We start from the raw sequence: 20854 nt of genomic DNA, 5'->3' as shown, positions 1-20854 counted from the left end.
ATGTGGCCTCTAAAGCGCAACGTCAGGGCCAATGGCTCATAACCGGAAAAAAAAGGAGAATTTACATATGGCACCGCCTCTTTCTGCGCCGCATGATAGCTCTAGTGTGGCGTAGTTCTTTGTCGCGTCTTTTTGTTTACGCGTCTGTGAGATTTTTTTCATACACGTGGCTAAGGAGCTTCTCCAGAGATAATCACCCCAGCCCATCAGCACCATCTATAGTTATGACTATTGACAAAAAGTCCACCAGAGTGATTCTTTTGCCGAAAGCACCTGGCTCTGAGACCCACTCGGTCTTGACATTACCACACCCTAGGACCCAAGAGCCTGCCAACTACATCATTATAACCAACAGCGAGTCGAAGCCAGCCGTCTCCACGCTTTACGAATTGAAGGAAATATCGGGGAAGAACCCACACCACCAACAGCAACAGCTAGCTCCCGAAACGAAGGATGGAAAAACAGTCAAGTCGTTGATTTTCGAGAGATACGAAGGTACGGGCGGGCCAAGCACCCAGGGGTTGGTTATCCAAGACCCTGCGATGACCATTGCTACCAGGTATAACCTTGCTTACACTCTCATCGCTTATTTTACCTCCTCGTCAAATACCTCTACGCGCTACCAGTCGTTGGAAGATCTCATCGACTCCATTTCAGCCGTTGGCTTGTTTACCGATTTCAGCAGCAAGATCCCGGAAGCTATGATCAAAGCGGCTTTGCAGCCAATCTGCGAAACAATCACTGAGAACGTCGGTGAGGACGATGTAGAGGTCTACTACAGGTTTTCTCGGGCTCGGTGCTTGGAGTTTTTGATGGCCAAAGTCACCAAGCTTGCAGGCCACTTCCCTGAGTCTATCATGGAAGCACACATCAAGCCTATGCTATTTTCCCCCACCTTTGCCTCCTCTGCCGATAGTGAGACAGGTAACGATGAAGTCGTGTACCAATGCAAGTTGAAGTACTCTGCGTTTCTCATTGGCTCGTACCTCAGCCCTGAGTTTATAACCGAGTTGATGAAACAGTTAGATATTACAAAGTTGGTGGTATATTTGGATGAGTTGAAGGCTAACAAGGAGAAGGCTGCATTGGCCGAAGAGAACATGAGGTTGTTGGCGGAGCAAAGTGCCGGGGCAGGCAAGTCCAAAAAGAAACCCACTGCTACAAAGAAAGCCACCAAGAAGGCCACGCTTCCTAGGAAGGTGGCCATTGGATCTGGGGCCTTGGACGGCTTCTTTAAGAAGGCCTAGAGCATGAATTAGCCCCAGTACGCATTTAATAATATACACAAAAACCAATGAAATATCACGCCACCAAGGTAACCATATCGGAAAACATCTCCTCCGACCCGTAGTGCAGATTCACAAACAACCCTGTCCCACCAAACGGACCTAGGTGCTGTTCCACATCCAATTCTTCGTTAGAGCTGAACAAAGTCTCTGTGTCCGAGCGCCAGCGATACCTTGGGACACGGCTCAAGCCTCGTGTGTTCACCATGTCTATTTTTTTAATCGTGGTGGGTATACGGAAGAGGCCCGTGGGCTGGAAGGTAGAATTCGACGCAGACGCCACCTCCAGAACATAGCCACTCAAGACATGCGTGACATTGAGCAAGTTTTTGACATGAAAGTCGGGGTGCATAGTGGTTTTTAGAGTGCTATTCCCATCGCTACTCAAATCTACAAATAGGTTTTTGTTGAAGACGCTGCCTCGAAGGTCATCCACCTCTCGATCACTCAAGGTGAATGAATATTGGGCAATAACGCGGACTTCCGACTTAGCGATAAGGTTGGAAGCCCTCGATGCTTCCATGACCCCTGTAGACATGGTGTGATACAGCGTAACCGTTTCGTGCAAGTTGATCCGTAACTGATACGTTTCGGGCCTGGCTAGCGAGGAGTCCTGAGAGCTTGTTACGCCTGGGGGTGGCATCACATTGTAGTTCAACTTAAGTGGAATGATTGGGTGTACACTTGGTCTAACTCCTTCCATGAGCTTGTTCATTTCCCGCGTGATGTTCCTTCGGTAGATTAGCGGAAACTTAGCCGAGAAGCGGGAGTCGGCCTTGACCATGGTGACACTGATTTTGTGGAGCACCTCTCCGATAATCATCAACGACGATAACTCCGGGTGTAAATCCAAGGAGAACGGAAAGGTGTGGAAACCAGCACTGAGAGTGGAGGAAGTGGCTAGATCCCGGCTGCAGACATGGAAGCAACTGTCGGCGAAACGCTGTTTTATAGCGGGGTTGTTCTTTACAGGAATCTCACGTAAGTAGCTGGATTTGTACCGGATGGAGAGAGCAGAAAGCTTGAGCTGGCTTCTTAGTCTGAAGGAAAGAGACCCTGTAATGATCTTTGGCTGCCGCAGATCGCTGGTCGCAGCGTTATCTAGGACGAGGGATATAGCCTGGACCTCGGGTAGTAGTAATCTCATTTCTAGATGGTTCATTGTAATTTCTAGAAGGTGGTGTAACTGTAGGAGCAAAGAGGTTGGGAATAAAAGGATGAAAAATAAAAAGACGGAGTGACCTCTATTAACATTTAAATTAAGATACGATTTCTTTTTTTGATAAGCTTGCGCGCGGCTGTGCTCTGAAAATTGTTATCGCCGTTGCTGTTGGCGCACGTGAAGGAAGGAGCGCTCGGAATAACGCGAGGAGGGAATTGAGAAAAGGGCAGTTGATCTGTGGGACGTTTACCAAAAAGGTGTGAAAGGCGATCCAGGGGTCGAGAAGCTAGTGTTAGACAGAAATAAGAGGGTGTATATATTTACTGAACCACATCAGTGTCCGGAAGTTAACCTGCTGGAATTCTTGGAGATGCTACGTGTGCCGCGGCTGATAAGATTTAGAATTCTCGGGTTTACTCCTCCTTCAGCCCCGGTTTATGATAGGCTCGTCATATGACGAATACCGGTTACGGCGAGTGGAAAGATAAGACACACTTTTGGATCTCTAAATCGCGCCGATGACCTGATTAGCTTGTAACGGAACATATACTGCATGTGACGGGAAATTGAAGCCACAACTGAGCATGCATCGTATATACACAGACCTCTGGAATTTATGTCTATCAGCACTGAACTTTTTCAGTGTCAGCCAGCATACGTGGCTACGAGAGCTGTGTGTGTATCCAGATATTTGACCGCTGGCTGAAACCTCGTTTGCATCTGCTGGGCTGGAACGCCCCGAAAGCATTCTTGGTAGCTACATTTGGCCGTCTCTGCAGTTAATACTCAATGAAACGAACACAGGACTCTGTGGGAGTCACATGGTGCTCTGTTATTGTTTTGTGTGCAAAGGAGGGGAGTGGAAACAGCCCCGCCACGAGATGCAGGATTTTGCCTGAAGAGAAGGCCTGAGCCTCTCGTTTTTAGGAAAACGATTGGAGACTATCGGGTAAAACAAAGACAAGGGTGGGCAACACTCTAAAATGACTTGTTATTTACCTTGTGGGGGCTATTTTGAGTTACAAATGGGCCGGAGCCAGAACTCCTACTAAGCACGGGCAGATGCATTCTTCGGATATTGACCAGTTCGATCGTCGTAAATTAACTTCCGGGTTTAAATATGGCACTCTATGCAGAAGTCCATATGCCGATTGTCGCCCTTCCAAAAAAAGTACGAGCTTAAGCGGCGCTGCCGAGTCACCCAAACCAGTTCAAAGAAATTAATACGAGCGCCTGTAATTTACGTTCTATTACTACATATATTCAAGGATAAAGTACCCAAGCTTTGACTAGGGATTTGATCCACTGCATAAGAGTCTTTTGAAGGCTAAGGCGTTTACACAGATATATGTTCAATCCACGAAATATGCAAAAAACCACGAAGCCGAGCACACTGTGGGGTTCACTCCTTATGATTCCAACGTGAAAGTATCCAACATCTTTTTAGGTCTATACAAACCGCGACTCAGCAGGGCGTCCTTTTGCCGATCCAGCCTAAAGCTATGTCATATTTCATTGTTCGAACACCTGCGGTTCGGCGATACCCCCGGCTAATCGAGCAATATTAACCTTTTTCTAGCTTTCGGGACTGATGTCTAGAAGTTATCGACTCATGCAACCAATGTCGCCATGTCAAAGTTATCGTCATTTAAACCTTGATCGTGATGAGAAAATAAACCAGCATTAGTCTCCGACTGTCCGTCCACTGCGTGTTCCGTAACGTGTGAGTGATCCTTCTCTCCGTCGTAGATCGTTTCAAGGTCATCGTTCCAACCGGACCTATTGTACTGCTCCATCAAGTCACACAATCCTTGATCGACCATACTTTCCGTAATCGCGGTGGGCATTTCAAACATCTGTTCACCTGTAGCACCTAGCAACAAGCACACAAGCTTGTGCCTAACCGTGACAGTAAGCCCGCTTTTCCCCACTTTGCTCAGGTGATCAGCCAAGATTTTATCAGTAGCATCATCCACCATGAGTAAAAGTGGCTGCCTGGTAATAGCCGTGTCAGAAATGTACGTAGTGTTTGAGCTGTCGGCGTCGATTGTGTATTGGACAATGATTCTCTTTGTAGTATGCGTGGAAGAAACTTCTTGACCTCTCCTGTTGATCAATACTCTTTCGTCATGCAAGGATCTGGCGGCGCTAGGATTTGTGATAGAGACGGTCTCCACGAGTGAAACCATGCACTTCCGAATGCTTCTATTGCAATGTGGATAGGTAATGTGGAATGGAATGAGAAGTTTCTTAGAGGAGGGCTTCAACGGCAAAACCGTCGAAGAACTGAGGATATGGGAAACCACAAGCGGGAAGTTACTTGAAAGCATTGAGTGGGATTTTACCAAGGTGATAGTTAAAACCTGCTTTATTTTGGACGACATGACACCAGAAGCAACCAACTTCCCAAGACGACCAGGCATCTGAAACTTAAATGGAAGGTTGTGCTCACCGGCACCAAGAACTGGTAACGTACAGCATTGGGATTGCAGATTAAGTATGGTCTCATCTTGTGTGGGCCCGCCATTCATGTTGTGCAGAGCGGTAGCGGCGCCTCTATTGGAGGTGTACACCGTTTTCAACGATATGGTCATGGCCTTCATCGGCACTTTTCTGTTAAGCCGGATATGAATTCTCCCAGTGACATGGTAATCGTTAGCCCTGGACGGATACTGCGAAGGGCGAATGCTTATGCTTTTGATTTCAGAGTAGCCAAACCTCATGTTTATATGGTATGTAATGCAGTAATTATGGGTGAATACTCCGGGCCGGATTTATGAGTATACAATGGCTTCAGTGCATGTCGTCGGGCGGATGGGCTCGATGATTTATATAATCACTGTCTGGTTCAGGAAGTTCACTGTTTGGATAATCTGCTCCTCTCGGTACAAAGGAGACATACTGAGACAATTTGGATTGGCCAGGCCACACGGATTTGTACGAGATAAGGATTTTTAGAGACATATTTCTGCATGCATGAATCTCGATATTACAAAGCGCTGTGCTCTGGCCTTCTCCGTCTAGGATCGTAAACTTTTGAGCCGCGCTAATATTATGTGAAGGAGACGTATCCCCCGCGGAATTTCTCGGCGAAACCTTGGAGGTAAACATCCGGCATTTAACCACACTCTTTACTAATCACTCACTTCTGGACTGTACGAAAGGGCGTGAAGTTTCAGTCTCCAGCCCTGTACAGAGGGATCTGTCAAATAGTTCGAGCAACGAAGAGAATTTTGATGCACCAAGCCTAAGCCTTTCCGTATTTGACGCCGAGACCGCAGGCTTATTAATGGGAAATCGTGCAGTTTAGATTTAGACTCTCGAAGAGTCTAACGGGATTTGTGAAACCATACACAAATAGGATGTTGAATTAAGACTAGTGGTTGCTATCGACTGGCTTAAATTACTGTGAATTGGCTAAATATAAAATACACCATGGTGCATGCTAGTCTCTAATGAGCCATTGCAACGGTTTTTGCATATGTTGTAGGTTGATACAGTGATTGTATGCCAAAGACTGGATACACGGGGTCGTTTAGCACAGGCCATATAACCGGAAGTCTACCTGTAAAGCAAGCGACAATGCACTAAGATTAGATCCTTCGTTTTTCGATATATTATAACTGCATTTATGCTACCAGGCATTTGATTTTATAGCTATACACAAGTGTGGGTGTAGCCGGTATCTGCCTGTGTAGCTTAGGCTATCACACACGATAGCTTTTAGTACTGCCAGACGCATCGATGGTCATATAGAGCAACATTATGTTGGGCTTTAACTCATAAATCATTCCCCAGGACAGGTTTAAGAGCCCGATGTGATTAAGGCTGAAAAGTAATATTGGTTCCCAGGAACTAAAAACCAACCGTGCCACGGTATATAGCTAATTGGTTGACCTAGCGTATGGATTGCCATAGGGCTGTCTAAGCATGCATTTACAGTATTATATCAGATTAATAGCCCTTCAAATTCGTATTTATACTTACACTTATGGCCAAACATCAGCGAAACCGTATCTAGAGCATTCATTAGAATTCCCCTATACACGGACCCATGGAATCCTGTAACGAATTATTTACTTGTAGACAAACTGGGGATAAGTGCTTCTATGCGACCAACTCCAACTCGTCATCCACAATGCAAATCTCTGAAGCATTCGGCTGGGGCTTACAGTAAAGCTTTCTGCGCATTACGTCAGCTCGCCTCTCCGCCAATATCCGACATATTACCGTTCTACCATAGTGTCTATTCGCGTATTAAAAATTGTCTTGTTCGCGATTTTCGGTGCGGCCGCCATGCCCGTCGATCTAGCGAAGCGCCGCTCAGCACATTATCCTGAGGGGGAAAAAGTGAAGCTGAACCGAAAAAAGCACCACAGACTAAGCCATCAGCTCCGCTACAAGGTATGGAATCCTACTTATAAGAAGATAAACCCGTGCTTTACCCTGCGAGCTCATCACCCTACCTTTACCAAGTTCCATTAACTCGACATAGCTCCTTTCTGCCATCCCAAAACGACGTGTCTCAGCATTTCTATTTTTAGACCGGCTGTTATCACGAAATAAGAATCAGTTTTTAAAACCCCGGTTAAGCACTAAAATCACTTTGGCGCCGAGTAACCTTCTCTGCAGCAGTAGCCTATCTGATTGCGTTGAGTTTAGACTCCCCCCCAGTGCCGTGCTTTGAAACCCCTAACTAACTACTTGCTTTGCTCCGAAACTTTCAAATAATCCACGATGGGAAGAAGAAAGATTGCCATCGAGCCAATCACTGATGAGAGAAACCGAACAGTAACTTTTGTCAAGCGCAAAGCTGGGTTGTTCAAGAAGGCCTACGAGCTTGCAATCCTATGTCAGGTTGACGTTGCCCTCGTGATCGTGAACAACAACAATCGCGTGTACGAGTTCTGTTCCGCCGACGCTCTCAAGATCTTTGACATCTATAAGAGCCACCCGAAACACTACGAAACCAAGACCCCGAAGGACTACGGAAACCATGTGAAAAAATCTCGGATAAAGATCGACGGCAAAACCCTGATAGAGGAAGAACCAGACGCACAGGAGGACGGTAGCGGGTCGGAATCCGAGGAAAGATCCGAGTCCGAAGCAGACTCGGGCTCGGGCTCTGACTTTGGCGAGGATGCCCACCCGTCAAAAAAGGCCAAACTTTCCAACAAAGTAAGGACAAGGGCCGCCAAGAGGACTGTAACGCTGAAGTCAAAGACCCGAGGTGCTAAGAAAACCAAGAAGAGCGTGCTGTCTTCATCGTCCCGGCTCAATCCCGAGGAAATTGCCGCGATACCTACGTTTAACCATTCCTCCCAACCGTACGGGTTCCCTGGGAACACGCAACCCATGACGTCGCTCCACCCAGAACAACTATTTTCCAACCAAAAAACAATGCAGTACAACGCATATGGTCCGGCCATCGCCCAATTCCAACCGTCGCAGTATGGGTACCGCCCAATGCTTCCTCAACAACCTTTGATCTCAACCCGGTCATCGGTTGTGCCTAAGACACAGGTGGACGACCGGTTCCGCGCCCCTTCCAGACCAACGTCCCTCCCTCCAATCAGTTCCACAGCTGCCCATGCCGCCAAGAAATCACCATTCAATAAAACGGGGAGCGGCAATACCAAAAGACCTATTTTAAAAGTGAAAATCCCCATGACAGATGGGCTTGTGCTGGGCTCATCACAAAAAGGTACCCGCTCTACCGAGCCCCTGATCGGTGCGCTAATTGGAAACAAAGGCAGTCTTGAGGAAAATCGGAACGCCATGCCTTCTAGCGGTATCAGCGACGCTACCATCTCCGCCAGAACCAGTCACAACTCATCAAACGACTCGAAAGGCCACGGCTTATCCGCTCTTAGCCAGTACCAAACGGGAAATCCCAAACCTTCCTTCAACCCCTCTCTTGCCAACTCTAATGATACCTCGCCCAAGCTGACTCCCATTTCTGCTGGCTCGCATCTCTACAACCTCCCCCTTCCGTCTCCATCCCAACTTACAGCTAGTTCCAATGCGCTTGCATCTCTTGGGAATAGCACCAATGGGCTAAATACCCCGGTGGATAACACCAAGAGTGGCAGTGGTGGAAGCAGTGACCAGGGTAGCGGAGACAGAGAGCGGAGGAGTAGCCGAAGCGCTTATAACACTACGCCAACCGGCACTTCTGCTACGCAAACCTCCACCTTTCTTACTAGTGGCGCGCAGTCAGGAGGTGCTAGCGGTGTACAGCCCATTACGCCTGGATTCCGTCCTCCGTTGGGATCTTTGAACACTACAAGCATGTACAACCCCACCCTACAGCAACAACAACATTTTATGCAGCAGAACCATATGGGCGATAACACACCAACCAGCGGGCTTCCGTCGAGATATGTTAACGATTTGTTCCCCTCGCCGTCTAATTTCTACCTGTCGGAGTGGAACATTCCGTTGGGAACTGGTTCAACGCCGTACCCGATGAGTGCCATCAACAACAAGCAGCTACCGTTTCTCCAGCCACAGTCGTCCAACAACCAAGGCAATCAAAGTACGGGTCCAATGCCCTTTCCTACTGATGGGCGAGGTGCCAGATACGGAGCGAACTTAGGAACTGTCACCCCAAGAGCGGAGAACGTCAACGACATGTTGCCGTCGCCACTCCAGTTGTTTAATAAGGAGTTCAACCGAAAGAACTGATGCAGCTGCGTATTTTGGTTTTATATATGGAGATAGATTGAATTGCCCTAGGACATGTAATGTGGGCCAATTCCTAATGAACGAATGAGACTGTCCACCGTAGACCAGTAGTCTGTAATAGAAAAGGTGCCTTCTAGGCTGTTATTAAAGATTAAATATAAGCTATTTATTCTTTTTTTATTGTGCCTTCGAGGCATGCACTGCGATGATAAAGCGTTCAGACAGGAGCCGTTTGATGCAAGATTGGGAGGCTGCATACAGCCCTACCGTCGGCGTAGAGAAACAGACTTGGGATGTCTTGTGTAATATATGTGAAACTTGATTAAGAACAAATATGATTTGTGATGGTGTTTAATTCCATTTTATGTATTATAAAATTTTTATCTTACTCTGGGCGGGGGGTGGCCATGAGCCAAGCTCTTATTTAAGGTATTCTCTGGGTCCCCTGCACGTATTACAGTCACGTGAATATAATTAGGGCTTATGAATGCCTTGTGAAGTAGAAAGTCACAGTTATAAGTGTAAGTTACGAACCAGCCTGAGATATGCACGCACCAGCTTGCACCTCTACTTTTTCTTGTTCTTCCCTGTACTATCTCATCCTCGCCTGCGCCTAGCGCTCACTTTTCGCGGTCTCTCTCTGTTTACAACGGTGGGAAATTCTCTGGGCGTTCGGTGCAGGCCGTTCTAACAATCTGGCCTCGTACTAACAATTTGGTAAACCAAGGTAGATGCGCTTACGTCAGCGCAAAACTTTTTCGCTCTGTAGGGAGTAGGAAAATTCTTCCACTGTGCTGTCTTGCGCACACCCACGAGTTAGTGAGGGGGACACACCACTCACTGTAGGATAGGCCTTTTCGTACCAAATTTTCACCGGCGCAGCATTGAAAAAAACATCTATTAAATTCCGTACCCCCATTTCTTTAGTACCAAGGTAGTTTATTAACGGCAGTCTCCATCAATATGAAGGTATGTTGAAATTACCCATATTGAACAGACGGATATCCCTGAGTCAGCAGAATCACGCACCTAATTGGACGATGAAACCATCACCATGAGCCTCCGATAACATCAAAATGCCGTGGGAGATGGAAAAGCGCAGAAAAGAAAAGGCCCGGAAAGTCTTGTCAGACCATCGTGCTCAACAGTAGCCTCGATGAAAAATCTTCAACTGGGTTCCCAATCCTCCGCACCTACAAAACCAGAGCCCCACGTTCCCTCCTTCGAAATGTTTGATTTGCCTGTATCTGTTGACCCACCGTCTGCTTCAACTCAGCACCCCCAAGTGTTGTTACTAACATCATATAGTTAAACATCTCTTACCCAGCCAACGGTACCCAAAAGTGTATCGAAATTGATGACGACCACAAGTTGCGTGTCTTCTACGAGAAGCGCATGGGTCAGGAAGTCGAAGGTGACTCTGTTGGCGATGAATTCAAGGGTTACGTCTTCAAGATTACCGGTGGTAACGACAAGCAGGGTTTCCCAATGAAGCAGGGTGTTTTGTTGCCAACCAGAGTTAAGTTGTTGTTGGCCAAGGGTCACTCTTGTTACAGACCAAGAAGAACCGGTGAACGTAAGAGAAAGTCCGTTCGTGGTGCTATTGTTGGCCCAGATTTGTCCGTCTTGTCCTTGGCTATTGTCAAGCAGGGTGAACAGGACATTGCCGGTGTTACCGACTCTACCACTCCAAAGAGATTGGGTCCAAAGAGAGCTAACAACATCAGAAAGTTCTTCGGTTTGTCCAAGGAAGATGATGTCAGAAAGTACGTCGTCAGACGTGAAGTCGTCAAGGGTGACAAGAAGTACACCAAGGCTCCAAAGATCCAGAGATTGGTTACTCCACAGGTCTTGCAGAGAAAGAGACACTTGAAGGCCTTGAAGATCAAGAACGCCCAGGCTCAAAGAGACGCTGCTGCTGAATACTCCCAGTTGTTGGCCCAGCGTTTGACCGAACGTAAGGCTGAAAAGGCTGAAATCAGAAAGAGACGTGCTTCTTCCTTGAAGGCTTAAGCTTAACAAAAATATGTTTTATATCTTTGTATCTCTTGTTTTCGATCTTTTTCCCCCCTCATCCCTCCCACTCTCTCTTTTTTAATATATAAGTTTTTTAAAGAATGGAAAGTGAAAAGTATTAATTATTTTGTTCTAAACAACTGAGTAGGATCCGATGTGAGCTCTAGATTCTGGCAATAAACCGGCTCTGACACTGCCACCGAGACGTGGGTCCAGCACCGCTCATATATCCTTTATATACAGATTACCGAGTTTCGCACCTCTGTCCATGTCTCCCGAGAGTGAAGTGTTGGAGGCCGAACCACGTCTCTTGGGTACCTCTATTACGTGGCACTTTGGCCGTTGGCGTACACTAAGACTCGCTTACAGCGACGGCTCTTCAAGATGCACGCTAATTCCCCACAGAGTCAGCATAGATCGTGCCGTACAGTGGCACGTGAAAAAGCCACCTGAGGGCATACCCCCAAGAAAATCAGATCAGTGGCTTGTAAGAATCATATAGTGATGATAAAATAATCCTGCGATAATATCCAGCACACTGCCCTAATCAACATAGTTTGAATTACCGCTAACCACGGAGAGTACTTATGGACCCTGGAACCCCGTTATAGGTGCTCCTCCACCTCTAAGGACGAGTATCCACCCACCAGACACAACTATAGAGCTTCGGCCGCACTTGCTTAATCTTTAGATCGGGGTATGATCTGAGTATCGCTTGTAGGGAAACTGAGTTCACCCGTGTAAACACTATAAATTGAACGATTAACAGTGTAGAAAAATCCAATCATAAGCAGGCCTAGAAGCCGCGTTCGCGAGTATTGCTGCCGAAAATAGAGTTATGGTCACCACTCCCCGTGTTCACGTGGCACTAACACATAATTGCCACGGCAAACCAAACTTCGACAAGTACAACGAGAGCACGGGCAACATGTCATACATTCACATATCGCACCTTCGCCGCTTAGGGGTGCGTGCCGGTTGTCGCTACGTCATTCCGTATGGACTACGTCTCCGTAAGCCGCGCATTTCCGATCAGATACATGCGCCCAAGGCGGCTGCGAAAATCTAAACGGAAAAGCGAAAACTTTCCTGGCTACCAACAACGTCAGTAAAACAGGAGTACACCGTAGAAAAAACCAAGTGGATCGCTTTTAAACATAGTACAAACTTGTATATACCTCTATTTGTCTTTGGAATGAAGTATATCGCTCCGCGAAGTCTAGGGCTCTCCTTGACTCGGGCAAGGTTTTCCACGCTTTGTGCCACACTCCCAGGTGGGCTCACGCCGAGCGGCCGCGGCACCCAGACGTCGTGGCTCAGCGGCAAACTCAAACTCGATATAAATACCCCCTCCCCCACTTTTTCGTCCCTAACAACCCACTCTTTCTCTTCTCTCCAACACAGATACTATTGCCAAATGTGTCGCCACGCTACTACCGGTGGAAGCTCCACCATGTATGTATCTACATTCTGTCGAAACGAAACCAACACAGGATCGAAAAACGCCTCACAAAACAGGAGCAAGCGCCATCGGGATAGCAATTGCAGTCCAAAGAGAGCCAATAGTTACAGAGGCAATTGTATGCTCTTTTTTCTCTGGCCGTTTCTTGTTTTCCCTCAGTGGACTTTGGCAGGCAACTCTACCCAGCTCATCCTATCGTTCGTTTACCCCATGACAAAGACCCCCCCCCCCCCCCCCCCCCCCCTCTTTTTGACCAACCGTTGAGCCATTACTAACATTCCCAGCGTTCCCTCGGACCGCCAGGTTCTTCCAACCAATGTCAAGCCTACTAAGTACGACGTCACTATGGAGCCTAACTTCTCCACCTTCAAGTTCGACGGCTCCATCAAGATCGACTTGGATGTCAAGGAAGATACCCACACCGTCACCGTCAACTCCTTGGAGATTGAGATCCACTCTGCCAAGATCGCCGGCCAGGACGCCGCTTCCACCACTTTTGACGAGGACAAGCAGTCCGCCACCTTCACCTTTGCCGAAGAGTTGAAGGCCGGCACCACCGCTCAGTTGGAATTGACCTTCACCGGTGTATTGAACGACAAGATGGCCGGTTTCTACCGTTCCACCTATCAGGAGAATGGCGAAACCAAGTACTTGGCCACCACCCAAATGGAGCCTACCGATTGTCGCCGTGCCTTCCCATGTTTCGACGAGCCAGCCTTGAAGGCTGTGTTCGACATCACGCTTATCTCCGATGAGAAACTCACCTGTTTGTCCAACATGGATGTCAAGAGCGAAAAGAAGTTGGCCGGCGGCAAGAAGGCTGTTTCCTTCAACTCCACGCCGCTCATGTCCACCTACTTGGTTGCTTTTGTCATCGGTGAGTTGAACTACATCGAGACCGACGCCTACAGGGTTCCTATCCGTGTCTACACCACCCCAGGGTTGGAAGAGCAGGGGAGATTCTCCCTCGACTTGGCTGCCAAGACTTTAGCCTTCTTCGACAAGACCTTCGGTATTGACTACCCATTGCCAAAGATGGACATGATTGCGATCCATGATTTCAGTGCCGGTGCTATGGAAAACTGGGGCTTGGTCACCTACAGAGTTGTGGACTTGTTGTTGGACCCCAAGACTTCTTCCTTGTCTACCCAACAGAGAGTCGCTGAGGTTGTCCAGCACGAGTTAGCCCACCAATGGTTCGGTAACTTGGTCACCATGGACTGGTGGGAGGGCTTATGGTTGAACGAAGGGTTTGCCACCTGGATGTCCTGGTACTCCTGCAACCAGTTCTACCCTGACTGGAAGGTCTGGGAACAATACGTCACTGACTCCTTGCAATCTGCCTTGAGCTTGGATGCCTTGAGAGCCTCCCACCCAATCGAGGTCCCAGTCAAGAGAGCCGATGAGATTAACCAGATCTTCGACGCCATCTCCTACGCCAAGGGCTCCTCCTTGTTGAAGATGATCTCCAGATGGTTGGGCGAAGAGGTCTTCATCAAGGGTGTCGCCAACTACTTGAAGAAGCACAAGTACAGCAACACCCAGACCGGCGACTTGTGGAAAGCTTTGTCTGAAGCTTCCGGCAAGGATGTTGTCAAGGTCATGGATGTCTGGACCAAGAAGATCGGGTACCCGGTCGTCAGTGTCACTGAAAAGGACAACGAGTTGACCGTGAAGCAGAACCGTTACTTGACCACTGGTGATGTCAAGCCAGAAGAGGACGAGACCATCTACCCTGTCTTTTTGGGCTTGAGAACCGCTGCCGGTATCGACGAATCAGTGGTTTTGGACTCCCGTGAAAAGACCCTCACTTTAGACGACGCCTCTTTCTTCAAGATTAACGGTGACCAGGCCGGTGTTTACAGAACAAACTACACCCCAGAGCGTTGGGTTAAGTTGGGTGAAGCCGGTCGTCAAGGCTTGTTGTCGGTTGAGGACCGTGCCGGTTTGGTTGCCGATGCCGGTGCTTTGTGTGTCTCCGGCTACTCCTCCACTACCAACTTGTTGTCTTTGGTTTCTGGCTGGAAGCAGGAGCAGAGTTTTGTGGTTTGGGATGAAATTATCACCCGTATTACTTCTCTCCGTGCCGCCTTCCTCTTTGAAGACGTGGAAACTAGAGATGCCTTGAAGGCTTTGACCCGTGCGTTGATTAGCGAGAAGGCCCACGTTTTGGGCTGGGAGTTCAAGGAAACCGATGGCTTCTTGGAGCAACAATTGAAGGCTCTTGTCTTTGCTGCCGCTGTTGGTGCCAAGGACGAAGAGTTGGTGGCTGTTGCCCAGGACTTGTTCCAGAAGTACGTTGCTGGTGACAAGTCTGCTGTCCACCCTAACATCCGTGCCTCTGTGTTCTCCACTGTTGCTGCCACTGGCGGTGCCGAGGAGTATGATCAGATCTACCACATCTACCACAATGCTATCTCTGTTGATGAGAAGATCACTGCTTTGAGGACCTTGGGTAGATTCGAACAGCCAGAGTTGATCCAGAAGACTTTGAACATCTTATTGGACAGCTCTATCGTCAAGGCTCAGGATGTTTACATCCCAATGCAAGGTCTCCGCTCCCACTCTGCCGGTATTGAAGCTTTGTGGACCTGGATGCAGGCCAACTGGGACGAGATTTACAAGTTGTTGCCCCCAGGATTGTCCATGTTGGGCTCTGTTGTGCAAATCTGTACCTCTGGGTTCTCTTCCGAAGAGAAGAAGGAGGAAATCAGAGCCTACTTTGCCACTAAGAGCACCAAGGGCTTTGATCAGGGTTTAACCCAGTCTTTGGACAGCATTCAGTCCAAGGCCAACTGGATCAAGAGAGACAGCGCTTCCATCAAGGAGTGGTTGACCACTAACGGCTACAAGAAATGAACCACCTTAGTGAAACTTTAAACGGGTTTGAGCAGTCTTCTATATGAATCTAATGATATTGCGAATGGGAACGGGTGTAGTTGCATACGTGTGTTGATATATAGAGAGTAAACGGCAGACAAGGAGGTATAGGCTTATAACGGCCTATTTTTATTTTGAGTTATTCATTGTGGTTTGCTTTATCAACGTTAGCTCTGTCATACTTAAGTTTCAGGTCAAAAAAAAAAACAAAAAAACATACATACAAACCATTTTATCTGATAAGAAAAGTATATTCATCTATTTTATTGTAAGTATCACCCTCAGAAAAACTCATAACTGGCCCCAAACGTGAAAATCACCAATTATGCCAACTTCAATTTCCGTCTGGTTCAGACGTTAACCATACAATAGAGGCAGTTCACAGCACCCCACCTGAGGATAGACTATCTCCATATATTCTTACCCTAGTTTTCAAAGCCCCGAATGTCAATGATCACAATACCATGTCTAAATTCCCCACCGTATTTGGAATGTAATTCGTTCGGATTAAATCCGTGGGCAATTCGGCAACTACTCCTGCAGCCTCGTCGCGTGAATTTTTCACGTGTCGTGTCTGTCCATAGGCCTGGTGGATCATAAAAAGCCTACCGTTCTGCTTCTCTTCACTTTTGCCGTATCTCGCTACAATTCTTCATCCACATACCAGAACATGTCTTCCATTTTAGTCAGATCCTTCAGATCGCAAGTCCTGGCCAGACGGTTAGTTGGCACCAACGTGGCGAACTTGGGCATCCGCCACTATGCCACCCAGGGCCAGCAAAACAACAAGCAGGACCCACCAAAGAAGGGAAGCAAAATACCAGCCGTGCTTTTGCTTGCTGCTGCTGCCATTGGTTCCACTGTGTTTGCCACCACCTACCAAAAGAATGGTATGTCTAGCAATGCTCGTGTTCCAGACAACCCATACTAACCCGTTTAGACCCAATTGCCTCTATTGAGCCAGCCAGGGCTGCGGCAAAGGAGGTAACCAAGCCACAACCGGTCTTCAAGGACGGCGAGGTTTCCGTTATTTTCGTGCTTGGCGGTCCAGGGGCCGGTAAGGGCACCCAGTGTGCCAACTTAGTCCGTGACTACGGCTTTGTGCATCTTTCCGCTGGCGATTTGTTGAGAGCCGAGCAGACCAGAGAGGGTTCCAAGTACGGTGAGTTGATTGCTCAGCACATCCGCGATGGTCTTATCGTCCCACAGGAAGTAACTATTGCTTTATTGGAGCAGTCCATCAAGGAAAACCTCGCCAAGGGCTCCAAAAGATTCTTGGTGGACGGGTTCCCAAGAAAGATGGACCAGGCGATCACCTTTGAGGAGCAGATTGCCAAGTCATCTTTCACCTTGTTCTTTGAGTGTCCAGAAAACGTCATGTTGGAAAGATTGTTGGAGAGAGGGAAGAGCAGTGGCAGAGCCGACGACAATATCGAGAGCATCAAGAAGAGGTTCAGAGTGTTTATCGAAACCTCCATGCCGGTTGTCGACTACTTCCAGAAGCAGGACAGGGTTGTCAAAGTGGCCTGCAACCAGCCAGTGGATGAGGTCTACGCCGAGGTTCAGAATGCCTTGAAGACCAAGATGAATATCCAGTAAGATGATTATATAGATACCATAATCAATCGAGCGGAATGACAATGTGTTTTATTGTAGATCGATCAAAATCTGTAGAAGAGTTAGGGTTTCAGAATTAATCATTCTACGGACCATCTTTAAATGCACAAGTGCACTTTGGCATTCTCTCAGAATGAGCAGAAATCAGTACAGCAAAATAGCATTTTCTAGTTAGATTTCACCGCGTCATGGTCGGATAGACCCTTCGAAAGACGCAATATTAGAAGGTAATGTCTCCAGTACTGAAGATGCATTTTTCGCGTTATACCTTATCATTTTCGCGTGCTTTTTTATTTTGTAAAGTTTCGCGAGTCTCTTGCAGATTTCGCGTTGCCTTCGATGAGACTACACAGGTGATCTGTAACCAACGAACCTTGTAAGATGAAAGAAACAGCCACGGTTACATTCGATACTCTAGACATATAAATATCAAGAAACATTATTATGGGAAAGAAATCCAAGGCGAAACTTCTCCCAGTGGCGATCGAGGACCAAAGCAAGTTCCTGGTGGATGATTACGACTACATGCAATTGCAGAACACCGGCAACGAGTTCGATCTTGACCTCGAATATTTGCTAGGCAACAGCCACAGTATGACCTTGACTAATGCAATTTCGGGTGAGAGTTTCTATACCAGGGAAGTCGATGCTCTGGTGAGGATTGTGGACGTCAAATTGACCGACCTCAGAGCCTTGCATAAGGAGGTGGAAAGGGGTGAAAGGGACGCAAAACAGTCCACCATCAAGAGCAAAAAGGAGATTAATTTGTTCGAGGGACAACAGAAGGTATTGCTTAATGATTTATTGGATTTGGATTTTTCCTCAGATGAAGAGGCGAAAGCTACAAGGATTAATAAGGCACCCAAGGAGGACGTCAGAGAGACGACTAAGGAGAAGAAAGCAAGAGAAAACACTCTGGTAGCTGAAGGGAATAAGAAGAAAAAATCAAAGGAAAATACCCCTGTCGCTGAAAGGAAGAAAAAGGAGACGAAATCCAGGGAAAATACACCGGTGAGTGAAAAGGAGAAGGGAACGAAAGCCAAAGAAAGTACCCCTGAGGTGAAGAAAAAAGAGAAAGCCAAGAATAAACTCAGGAAAGACACTTCAGAAGTGAAGAGATCCAAGAAATACTCTCCAGAAGTGACGATGCCAGAGAAACTGGAACCAATTTCGGGGCCCGAACCAACACCAGGGCTCGAACTAGCTCCATCTAGTGACGCAGAAAATGAGACAAACAGACAGGCTACGAAGGCACCTCGATTAAAAAAGCAAAGCAAAATCGACATGAGTCTTTTGGCGGGCGCGGAAGCTTCGTCAGAGGAACCTGCCCCAAAGAACAAACAGTCCAACACAAAGAAAGAAGATATTGAATTCGCCGAGTTTGAAGCCCTGACTAAAAGTGAGGCGAGCAAGAAAAAGAAAAAGCCCAAGGCAAAGACAGAAGAAGCTATTGATTTCGCTGAATTTGAGGCTTCAACAAAGAGTCCAGTGAGCAAGAAGTCCAAAAAGAGCAAGCAAGTTCAGGGAAATGTGGAAAAAGTGGATGTTGAGGTGCTAGAAGCTATTCCTGCTAAACCAAAGAAGGCTAAAAGACCTAAACAATTCTTATCCAGAGAAGACGAAAACGAAGCAATCCCTCCGATTCCACAGACAAAGACCAAAAAGAAAACCAAGAAAGAGACTGTTGAAGAGGACTACGAGCTCCTCAATGACCCTGAATTGCAACACATCATCAGCCAGTTTGGTAGCACGGACCTTGAGGCGCCTATGAAGGGCGTGGAAGCTTCCCCTAAAAAGAATACCCCACGGGCGAAAGACCACACCAGGAGGAGCGTCCCTGCACTAAATGAAGAAAGCCTAGAGTTGGTAGAAAGCAAACAAGCAACACCAGCTAAGAAAGCTCGCAAGAAAAAAAGTAAGAAACGCTCCAAGGGGACTTCAGAGGAAAGCAAGGAATCTTCTATTGAAGCAGAACCGAGCAAGGAAGGGGACAAGGAAACCCCACTGGAATAACCCAAACCCAGAATTCATGCAGGGCAAGAAAAGCTCACAACATTAGCAAGAAAAGATACAAATAGCCCTCTGGTTGAGTAAAGGCTTCCATGGCCCCTTAGAGAAACATCCATTGTCTAGGGCAGGGCGACTAGTTGAACCATCGTTACAGGTGCTATACGTATAGCGCTTGGCAACGCAGATAGCACATTAAGACGAGATGATATTACCGGTTTGAACTCAGCATGCAATAGCGATCTTTCAATATAAATAATTAGCACACACCAAGGGATAGGACTTTCTAGGTTTAAAAGTATAACTACAACTTCGAGTCACGGGTCTCTGCGTAGTCGATGTCTGGCATCACAAGCCCTTCTTGAACCACAGACGCGACACATTCACCCTCTCTAGTGTAGATTTCCCCATGCATCAAGGCTCTGGTGTCTTGGTATCGGGAGGTGGTAATGTGGTACAAAAGCCAGTCGTCGGCATCGACCTTGTCGCTATGTATATACAATGCGTGGTCCAACGACACGGTGAATTCGGCAGTGAATGGTGCGTGACCGAGCAAACGCTGGAAGCCCATCAAGAAGAAGGAGTCTGACATGTAGCCCAAGGCGGCGAAGGAGTTGAGTTTATCCACGAGGTTCTCCTTAGACTTGATCCAAAAGTAGAAGGATCTGCTGGACGGGTCGCCGCCATCTCTGGCCAACGGAACCGTGGAGTTGAAGGCATCTTGCGGGAATCGCCACTCCGGGCCACTATCCAAGTAGCTATTTGCGATTTCGCGCACGCTTTTCTCGTCCGGTATCTTTCTTCTCAACTCCGGCGACTGCATGAACGCGTCAGTGATGGTCAAACACTCCTCTGGGGGTTTACAGTAGGCAGGAAACGGCTTCTGGTACGCCACTTTGTTGTACTTGACAGCTGCATCCTTCATTCTAGACAAGGAAACACTGGCAGTGAAGGTGACTTCACCCAATTGCATCGCCTTAACCTCCCTCGCTAAGTAGTTTCTGCCGTCTCTGATCGAGGTGACCTTGTAGTCCACCGGGAGCCCGGATTTTCCCGCTTTCACGAAGTAGGCATGGAAACTGTGCGGTCTGAAGTTGCCCCTATCGGCGTCCGGAACACTTTCCATAGCGGCAGCGATCGCCTGGCCCACAAAAACACCGCCAAAAACACCTCTCGCCCCGAGCGGCACCCACATCTCACCCTCGTTTCTCAATGCAACCGTGGCCCTTTCCGTATTGTGTCTTTTAACCACCGACAAAATCTTTTCTAACCCTGATATTCTGGACATTCTATAGTATTCTGGTGCTGTTTGTGAGTGGTGGGAAGAAGCGGCCAGTGTTGCAATTCCTGTACTTATACGACTCTATCGCGCTGGCATCGGTTCGGCAGAGTGTGGGGAGAAAAAGTAGATCCCGAATTCCGTTCGGCCGATAAGCGGATTACAAACATTCGTCAACGTTATGCTGGGGAGTTTCACGTGCCACAAGTGGGGAAATGTTTCTACGAAGTCGTCATCAAGGATATATGCTCAGTTGTTTTAAATTTAGCGGGATGCACTGTAAATGGGCTTGCGGCGTACCAGTTTATACATGGCTGTACTGTGCCAATCTCGGATAACAATTTCAAGACAGCATATATTGAAAGATGGGAATATCGTTCCCAACGCTTTCAGTGTCATCTAGCTCTGATTAGTTGACCTAACTTGGAAAATAGCGGCAGTCTGATGCTTGATTCGGC

General features: G+C 47.6%; 11 protein-coding genes across 11 annotated transcripts; 8 read left to right on the top strand and 3 right to left on the bottom strand.

Moving 5' to 3' along the window:
- Positions 1–224: 224 nt before the first annotated feature.
- BABINDRAFT_166849 (uncharacterized protein) lies at positions 225–1247 on the top strand (the record flags this gene model as incomplete). Its single annotated transcript, XM_019130468.1, has 1 exon — positions 225–1247. One exon carries the CDS (start codon positions 225–227, stop codon positions 1245–1247), a length of 1023 nt encoding a protein of 340 aa, XP_018985067.1.
- A 55-nt stretch (positions 1248–1302) lies between these two features.
- BABINDRAFT_166848 (uncharacterized protein) lies at positions 1303–2448 on the bottom strand (the record flags this gene model as incomplete). Its single annotated transcript, XM_019130467.1, has 1 exon — positions 1303–2448. The coding sequence occupies one exon, from the start codon at positions 2446–2448 to the stop codon at positions 1303–1305; it is 1146 nt and encodes a 381-aa protein (XP_018985066.1).
- A 1315-nt stretch (positions 2449–3763) lies between these two features.
- On the bottom strand, positions 3764–5375 carry BABINDRAFT_161443 (uncharacterized protein). The gene has a single exon (XM_019128808.1). The coding sequence runs from the start codon at positions 5169–5171 to the stop codon at positions 4059–4061; it is 1113 nt and encodes a 370-aa protein (XP_018985065.1). The 5' UTR covers positions 5172–5375; the 3' UTR covers positions 3764–4058.
- Positions 5376–7185: 1810 nt separating this feature from the next.
- Positions 7186–7473, top strand: RLM1 (Rlm1p; the record flags this gene model as incomplete). The annotated part of the gene is made up of 1 exon (XM_019131302.1): positions 7186–7473. A coding segment is annotated over one exon (288 nt), but the record flags the coding sequence as incomplete, so codon positions are not given.
- A 2081-nt stretch (positions 7474–9554) lies between these two features.
- BABINDRAFT_134970 (uncharacterized protein) lies at positions 9555–9895 on the top strand. The gene has a single exon (XM_019127089.1). It carries the CDS (start codon positions 9623–9625, stop codon positions 9824–9826), a length of 204 nt encoding a protein of 67 aa, XP_018985063.1. The 5' UTR covers positions 9555–9622; the 3' UTR covers positions 9827–9895.
- Positions 9896–9944: 49 nt separating this feature from the next.
- On the top strand, positions 9945–11148 carry RPS6A (40S ribosomal protein eS6; the record flags this gene model as incomplete). The annotated part of the gene is made up of 2 exons (XM_019131003.1): positions 9945–10104; positions 10444–11148. The coding sequence occupies exons 1-2, from the start codon at positions 10099–10101 to the stop codon at positions 11146–11148; spliced, it is 711 nt and encodes a 236-aa protein (XP_018985062.1). The 5' UTR covers positions 9945–10098.
- Positions 11149–11415: 267 nt separating this feature from the next.
- On the top strand, positions 11416–11815 carry BABINDRAFT_161440 (uncharacterized protein). Its single transcript, XM_019128807.1, has one exon. It carries the CDS (start codon positions 11420–11422, stop codon positions 11651–11653), a length of 234 nt encoding a protein of 77 aa, XP_018985061.1. The 5' UTR covers positions 11416–11419; the 3' UTR covers positions 11654–11815.
- A 240-nt stretch (positions 11816–12055) lies between these two features.
- On the top strand, positions 12056–15725 carry APE2 (metallo-aminopeptidase). Its single transcript, XM_019132146.1, has 2 exons — positions 12056–12810; positions 12898–15725. Exons 1-2 carry the CDS (start codon positions 12347–12349, stop codon positions 15470–15472), a joined length of 3039 nt encoding a protein of 1012 aa, XP_018985060.1. The 5' UTR covers positions 12056–12346; the 3' UTR covers positions 15473–15725.
- A 564-nt stretch (positions 15726–16289) lies between these two features.
- URA6 (bifunctional uridylate/adenylate kinase) lies at positions 16290–17077 on the top strand (the record flags this gene model as incomplete). The annotated part of the gene is made up of 2 exons (XM_019132145.1): positions 16290–16403; positions 16475–17077. Coding segments are annotated over exons 1-2 (621 nt in total), but the record flags the coding sequence as incomplete, so codon positions are not given.
- A 477-nt stretch (positions 17078–17554) lies between these two features.
- Positions 17555–19123, top strand: BABINDRAFT_166842 (uncharacterized protein; the record flags this gene model as incomplete). Its single annotated transcript, XM_019130466.1, has 1 exon — positions 17555–19123. One exon carries the CDS (start codon positions 17555–17557, stop codon positions 19121–19123), a length of 1569 nt encoding a protein of 522 aa, XP_018985058.1.
- A 28-nt stretch (positions 19124–19151) lies between these two features.
- On the bottom strand, positions 19152–20854 carry BABINDRAFT_134968 (acyl-CoA thioesterase). The gene has a single exon (XM_019127088.1). The coding sequence runs from the start codon at positions 20403–20405 to the stop codon at positions 19422–19424; it is 984 nt and encodes a 327-aa protein (XP_018985057.1). The 5' UTR covers positions 20406–20854; the 3' UTR covers positions 19152–19421.

Source organism: Babjeviella inositovora, assembly GCF_001661335.1.
Source record: "Babjeviella inositovora NRRL Y-12698 unplaced genomic scaffold BABINscaffold_6, whole genome shotgun sequence".
In the NCBI taxonomy this organism is placed as follows: Eukaryota; Fungi; Ascomycota; class Pichiomycetes; order Serinales; genus Babjeviella; species Babjeviella inositovora.
The sequence above is the reverse complement of the archived record's forward strand: the minus strand, read 5'-3'. Positions and strand labels throughout refer to the sequence as shown.